The sequence below is a fragment of the Trachurus japonicus genome, chromosome 9, assembly GCF_045865225.1.
Source record: "Trachurus japonicus isolate A0001 chromosome 9, Traja_1.0".
Lineage (NCBI taxonomy): Eukaryota > Metazoa > Chordata > Actinopteri > Carangiformes > Carangidae > Trachurus > Trachurus japonicus.
Genome location: NC_140915.1, coordinates 504,145 through 511,501, shown reverse-complemented (window position 1 = coordinate 511,501; position 7,357 = coordinate 504,145). Strand labels below are relative to the sequence as shown.

Sequence of the window (7,357 nt, the reverse complement as noted above, 5' to 3'; positions counted from 1 at the left end):
GTTGATCAATGTTCAGCAACAGGTTCTTCACAGTAACTGAGTACATTTAGTGCAGTACAGTTGTGAGGTATTTGTACTTTCCTTGAGTATTTCCTTGTTGAGCTACTTCCTGCTTGTACTGCAGCTCATGTACCTGACAGGTGAAGCTACTGGTCACTTTCCAGCTGCAGGTTGTAGATTAAAAACACTGTCTTTGTGTCCCCACCATTCATGTCTGTGATTACACACAGCAAACACTCTGGGTTATTGATTATTGGACACAAATCATCAATATTGTTCTGAAGAATTTTTTTTAGAGCTGCAACAGTTTTACATTTTTCAAGCAGAAATGTTCAGTTTTTAGCCTCAAACACTGAAGAATTCCTTGTTTTCTTTGACTGTAAACTGAATGTTTTTGTCTCTTTGATTGTTGCTGTGGACAAAACAAGACGTGGCCTCAGACTGAGACCAACTTTGTTTCCTGAAATTTGATGGAGCAGATGATGAATGGATTGACAGAGACAATAAGTGAAGAGTCTTGTTCTCTCTCTGAATTTCCAGTGAGTGAAATGACTGAATGTTGTGATAATGAAGCTGTGAGGTGAAATAAGTTTACTACCTACACCGGGACAAACTGTGCATTCAAAGTGCTTCACGTAGCTAAGGTGCCTAACGTGTGAACACCTACAGCCCCTTACTCTTTTTCCTGTTTTCTCCGTGGATGGTTTAATAGGAACTCTTTTTTAAAATGCAATGAAATGTATTTTATTTTGGCCACAACATGCTTTTAGACAAAAACAGGGCACAAAACAAAACAGCAGTGACCTTGTGCAATATAATCATACTAAAACCATGAGGCAGCTCATTACTGCTGCTTAGTGCCTACCCTCTACAATGCAGCCGTCTGGTCCAACGTAGAAACATGAGTCACAGTTCTTCTACTGTGTAATGTTTTAAATATTTAGGGTTCAGTGGGAGAAATAAACTGCAGCAAAAACACCAGTCTCTCCACTCAGATCTGCAGCTTCATGACGCCATCTAGTGGACTGATAGTAGAAGTACAGCAGCTGATGGCAGCTTCCTCTTCCTCACTGCTGTGTGACTGCATTCAGCTGACACTGATATGAAGCAGAGGAGAAGAGCCAATCAGTGGAGGAGCAGCTGGAGACATGATGGACATGTGAGCTGCTGTGCACATGAATGATGTGTGTTTCCTCTGCAGGTGAAGCTACAAAGTGTGTGTGAGCTGATGTGGATGTGAGCTCAGCAGCATGGATCAGTGTGAGGACAGAGAGGAGGGAGCCCCTCCCTCTAAAACCAAGAGCCAGACCACAGGTCAAAGGTCAGAATTAAAACTGTCAGACTTTTCTCTCTAAAAGTCAGTTGTTGTGTTTATTAAAAAATTGAAGATATTTTTCATCAGTTTTTCTCCAACATGCACATTTATCAGTTGTGTTGTTGTTTCAGGATGCAGCAGCAGAGACCAGACTCTCCTGAACCCAGCTGTCTGTCTTTAAAGAGCAACATGTCAAAGGAAGATGTCATTAACTTTAAAGGAGGACGTGGATCAGCTGATCAGATGTAAGACAAAACTAAATTTCAAAGCTTTCGAGTCTCTGTTGAACGTTCTTCCTGTGGAGTCAAATTTCAATGATTCTCCATAAAATCAGTGTTATAACTCGGATACACATTGTCCCTACCTGAACATCCACATGTTAAAGGACAAGTGACGTCTTTTACAACCTGGACCTTATTTCTGGCATAAAATAAGGTCATTTACTCACCCATGTAACTTTGGTGTCACTTTGGACAATATTTAGGTCCATTCAAGAGTTTATGAATATAGCCATATAGTGGGAGAGATTGGGGCACTGAAATGCAAATAACACATTGGGCCGGATTTACTAAAGGTTTGCGTGTATTAAAACGTGTGCAAACGTGATTGCACGCGCAAACACATGTGGAACCTGATCTACTAACCGGACGCACCGATTGCGTCCCTCACACGGGCAAAATAGCACGTGTGATCCATTTAGCGTATTTGCCTTGATGAATATGTAAATATGGCCATTTCTGCCAGAACGTGCAGAACACTGGGAGGAGTAGATGCAAATTTATTTATTTAGCGCACGCAATGTGATTTACCAAACCAGGAAGAGATTGCAGTGGCTGGTTTTGCGTCTTTATTCACCACGTCTGAAAACCATGTACTAACTGATACAACTTTGCCAATATTTTAGCGGCCGCAAACAATATAGCGCCCGCTATCTGGGATCTTAGTAAATCCGGCCCGTAATCTGTTATCGTCATCCAGGGTCTGCAGAAAGCTGACAAATATTCAGCCAGGTTGCATAAAACTGCAAAACTTTTCTGTATTCATGTTCCATGTATCTAAACTATTTAACATGAGTTGTGTTGTTGTTTCAGGATCCAGCAGCAGAGACCAGACTCTCCTGGACCCAGCTGTCTGTCTTTAAAGAGCAACCAGTCAAAAGACTTTGAAATTACCTTTAAAGGAGGACGTGGATCAGATGATCAGATGTAAGCTGTAACTGACAGTCAGACTCAGGTTATTGTAGAAAAGAACCAGTTTGTACGACGTGTTGTTGGACCAGGTCTGAAACCAAAGTGTCTGTGTCTGTTGTGAACGTCCTCAGGGGACATATAAAGTCCATCTTGTTTTATCTCTCTGTCCTGGTGTTGACTTGACACTGATTCCTCCACAGAGTGGACCAGGAGAGCTCAGAGGTTCCCAGTGGTCAGTCTGCCCAGCAGCATCAAACACACCTGGACTCCATATTTATGGTGAGGACATGTCCAACAGCTGCTGTTACATCTGTTGTGTTCACCATCATCTCCATGCTGCACTTTGACACCAGTGGATTGTCAGTCTGTCAGGTTTTAGTTTGATGCTGTCACTCATAGAGTTTCTGTTCCAGCTGCTGGAGGAGAACATGGTCACTTTTGTCAAGAACGAGCTGAAGAAGATCAACAAGCTTCTGAGTCCAGATTACCCAGAATGCTCAGGGAGTCAGAGGGAGGATGAGGAGGTGTTGGACGGTGAGGATGAAGAGCAGAGGAGGAGCAGCAGAGAGGCGTTAGTGAAGATCACAGTGAACTTCCTGAGGAGGATGAAGCAGGAGGAGCTGGCTGAGCGTCTGCAGAGCAGTAAGAGGATTTCTCTAAAGATTCAACATGATGGACAAATGAGACGTTCACTGACATCAACACATGGAGGGAAACATGTTCATAAAGTCGTTATTTAGAGGAATTATCATGTTATATTTTCTTATTGGTCTGATTTCTTGTGTTTTCATTCAGAACATTTTGCTGCAGTTTGTCGTCGTAAACTCAAATCTGCCCTGAAGGAGAAGTTCCAGTGTGTGTTTGAGGGGATCTCTAAAGCAGGAAACCAAACCCTTCTGAACCAGATCTACACAGAGCTCTACATCACAGAGGGAGGGGCTGGAGGGGTCAATGATGAACATGAGGTCAGACAGATTGAAACAGCATCCAGGAGACCAGATAGACCAGAAACAACCATCAGACAAGAAGACATCTTTAAAGCCTCACCTGGAAGAGACCGACCAATCAGAAGAGTGATGACAAAGGGAGTGGCTGGCATTGGGAAAACAGTCTTAACACAGAAGTTCACTCTGGACTGGGCTGAAGACAAAGCCAACCAGGACATACACTTCACATTTCCCTTCACCTTCAGAGAGCTGAATGTGCTGAAAGAGAAAAAGTTCAGCTTGGTGGAACTTGTTCATCACTTCTTCTCTGAAACCAAAAAAGCAGGAATCTGCAGCTTTGATCAGTTCCAGGTCGTCTTCATCTTTGACGGTCTGGACGAGTGTCGACTTCCTCTGGACTTCGTCAAGACTAAGATCCTGACTGATGTGACAGAGTCCACCTCAGTCAATGTGCTGCTGACCAACCTCATCAGGGGGAAGCTGCTTCCCTCTTCTCGCCTCTGGATAACCACACGACCTGCAGCAGCCAATCAGATCCCTCCTCAGTGTGTTGACATGGTGACAGAGGTCAGAGGGTTCACTGACCCACAGAAGGAGGACTACTTCAGGAAGAGGTTCAGAGATGAGCAGCAGGCAGAAGAGATCATCTCCCACATCAAGACTTCACGAAGCCTCCACATCATGTGCCACATCCCAGTCTTCTGCTGGATCACTGCTACAGTTCTGGAGAAGCTGTTGAAGACCAGAGAGGGAGGAGAGCTGCCCAAGACCCTGACTGAGATGTACATCCACTTCCTGGTGGTTCATCTGAAACTGAAGAAGGTCAAGTATGATGGAGGAGCTGAGACAGATCCACACTGGAGTTCAGAGAGCAGAGAGATGATTGAGTCTCTGGGAAAACTGGCTTTTGAGCAGCTGCAGAAAGGAAACCTGATCTTCTATGAATCAGACCTGACAGAGTGTGGCATCGATATCAGAGCAGCCTCAGTGTACTCAGGAGTGTTCACACAGATCTTTAAAGAGGAGAGCGGCCTGTACCAGGACCAGGTGTTCTGCTTCGTCCATCTGAGTGTTCAGGAGTTTCTGGCTGCTCTTCATGTCCATCTGACCTTCATCAAGTCTGGACTCAACCTGATGTCACAACAACAAACAACATCTTGGTGGTCTCAAGTGTTGGGAGACAAATCAACACATTTCTACCAGTGTGCTGTGGACGAGGCCTTACAGAGTCCAAATGGACACCTGGACTTGTTCCTCCGCTTCCTCCTGGGTCTTTCACTGGAGACCAATCAGAATCTCCTACGAGGTCTGATGACTCAGACAAGAAGTGACTCACTGTCCTGTAAGAAAGCAGTTCAGTACATCAAGAAGAAGATTGAAGAGACTCCCTCTGCAGAGAAAAGCATCAACCTGTTCCATTGTCTGAATGAACTGAATGACCGTTCTCTAGTGGAGGAGATCCAACAATCCCTGACATCAGGAAGTCTCTCCACAGATAAACTGTCTCCTGGTCAATGGTCGGCTCTGGGCTTCATCTTACTGTCATCAGAAGAAGATCTGGACGAGTTTGACTTGAGGAAATACTCTGCTTCAGAGGAGGTTCTTCTGAGGCTGCTGCCAGTGGTCAAAGCCTCTAACAAAGCTCTGTAAGTGTAGAGATAGTTGAATTTATACATCATTGTATAAAAACACTTCTGTCTTTTCAACAGGACAGAAAATAAATCCCTTTCTTCTTTAATTCCTCATGATCATCTCTTCAGACTGAGCGGCTGTAACCTCTCAGAGAGAAGCTGTGAAGCTCTGTCCTCAGTCCTCAGCTCCCAGTCCTCTAGTCTGAGACACCTGGACCTGAGCAACAACAACCTGCAGGACTCAGGAGTGAAGTTGCTGTCTGGTGGACTGGAGAGTCCACACTGTAGACTGGAGACTCTCAGGTGAGGATCCATCCAGCTGTTTATCTGATGCCACTTGAACACAGCAGCAGGTGTTGACAGAGGGTTCCTGTGTGTTGTTGTGTGTGTTCAGTCTGTCAGGATGTCTGGTCACAGAGGAAGGCTGTGCTTCTCTGGCCTCAGCTCTGAGCTCCAACCCCTCCCATCTGAGAGAGCTGGACCTGAGCTACAACCATCCAGGAGCCTCAGGAGTGAAGCTGCTGTCAGACAGACTGGAGGATCCAGGCTGGAGACTGGACTCTCTCAGGTATGGAGAGGCTGCTGCAGCCACACACACTGTCTGATAGAGGAGGAGGAGCTGGAACATTTTCTATGGCCCCGTTCACACCTGGTCACACCTGGTATTAACATCTGTCTCAGGTGATTGATGCATTGATAACATCAGATCTGATCACTGAGACCATATCCAGAGGTGGTGTAGGCCACAGTGAAGCACCGCCCACCCCACTGACGTCCTCTGTCTCAGTCTGACTCGTCCCAACACAGTTTATACTGAAGACAAAATCTCTGAGTGTTTCAAGCATGAGCTGTGCAGCTTTCATCAGTCACAGTGATGAACTACTGGGATCAGGGGTTTCTCCTCATGATGACTTCAGTGTCTCATCATAACTCACTGTTTCATATTCAGTAGAAGAGATCTCAATGATGAAACCAGATGTTGGCAGCTGTGCTCTGAGTCTCTCCAGATGTTTGGATCAGACTTTATTTCAGAGTTGATGAGGAAACATTTCAGCTGCTGCTGGTTTAAAGTTATGGTTGGTAATCATGTTCAGAAACACTTTTTGTTATACTGGGTGAAATGATCCTTCCATCCTGAGAGTAGTCAATACATTATCTATTCAGAAAAAGGAACAAAAACAATCGGACCTCTGTGGCAGCTGCAGGATAGACAAAACTCTGACCAATACATGCTTTTCGCTCCGAAAAGGAAAAACCGATCAGATGCCTTCATGTCTGGTTCTGCCTCTGCCCAATCAAGCTGCCATCTCACTCTCTCGCGTGCGTGATCACAGTCTTCACCCAGGTCCACGTAAAGGTGAAGGCGTGGCTTCAGAGAGAAGTCTGAGGAAAGGGGCTGGGACTTTTGACTTTGTATTTTCAAAATGTGGCCACATAGAACCGTTTTTCCAGAGTCTCCAACCCTCTCTGTCTGGTCAGATATTGATGATCAATAATCAGCTCAGTCTCTCTGAGATCCTGGTCTTGTCCTGATGAGATGTGTTGTTGTGTTGAGGAGACAGTAAATCACAGTGTGACATCCAGATGTCCTCACTGTCCAGAGGCCTGGAGCTGTCAATCAGAAGAAAGTGAGTGTAGTGAGCAGTGTAATAATCAGTGTTTGTGGCTGAATGTGTGTGTGGTCAAACAGCTGTTTCCAGACTGTGTGTGCTGACTCCAGATCAGATGAAGCCACAAAGTGGCTCCTTAATGAAAGTCTCCAGCAGCTGGAGCTTCACTTCCTGTCTGAGTCCATGTGCTCTGAGCTGAGCCTGCTTCTCTCTGCTCTACAGTTTCTCTGCTTCCTCTGGACTCTGACTTCAAGTCCAGTCAAACTGTGTGGACAGGTTTGATGGAGCTCAGGACTGGTCCTGAGGACGGCTGCTTTATTCCACATGATGTGACTGATCTCAGTGAGTCAGTGTGTTGCAGCTGATCTGTGTGAAGAGCAGAGAAGAACAGAGTCATTGATCATGATCCTGATCCGTCCTGTCACTGTGATCAGATGGTTTCTATTAGAGCTCCTTCATCCACTCACTGCTGCTGTGGCCATAGGCGTCATTTACGCTGGGAACGCTGGGGACATGTCCCCACCACTTTTTGTCAAGAACAATTTTGTCCCCACCACAAGGAGGCAGGTAGCAAAGGGAGCTGCTTCATGCTCTCTCTGCGCCGGTAAAACATCAACTCCACTCGTCTGTACTCGGTTTTACACACACACACAGGTCTGTCTCT

General features: G+C 45.6%; 1 protein-coding gene across 1 annotated transcript; it reads left to right on the top strand.

Annotated features, from left to right (window-relative positions):
* Window positions 1-1,201: 1,201 nt before the first annotated feature.
* LOC146980436 (protein NLRC3-like) lies at window positions 1,202-5,742 on the top strand. The gene is made up of 7 exons (XM_085785664.1): window positions 1,202-1,321; window positions 1,447-1,560; window positions 2,706-2,784; window positions 2,919-3,147; window positions 3,301-5,098; window positions 5,213-5,386; window positions 5,478-5,742. Exons 1-7 carry the CDS (start codon window positions 1,251-1,253, stop codon window positions 5,686-5,688), a joined length of 2,676 nt encoding a protein of 891 aa, XP_085641790.1. The 5' UTR covers window positions 1,202-1,250; the 3' UTR covers window positions 5,689-5,742.
* Window positions 5,743-7,357: the final 1,615 nt, after the last annotated feature.

Excerpts from the sequence above, each read along its gene's own strand:
- LOC146980436 (XM_085785664.1), top strand. The coding sequence starts at position 1,251 with ATGGATCAGTGTGAGGACAGAGAGGAGGGAGCCCCTCCCTCTAAAACC. Across the intron at positions 1,322-1,446 it reads AGCCAGACCACAGGTCAAAG|GATGCAGCAGCAGAGACCAG; the intron begins GTCAGAATTAAA and ends TTGTTGTTTCAG. Across the intron at positions 5,387-5,477 it reads TGTAGACTGGAGACTCTCAG|TCTGTCAGGATGTCTGGTCA; the intron begins GTGAGGATCCAT and ends GTGTGTGTTCAG.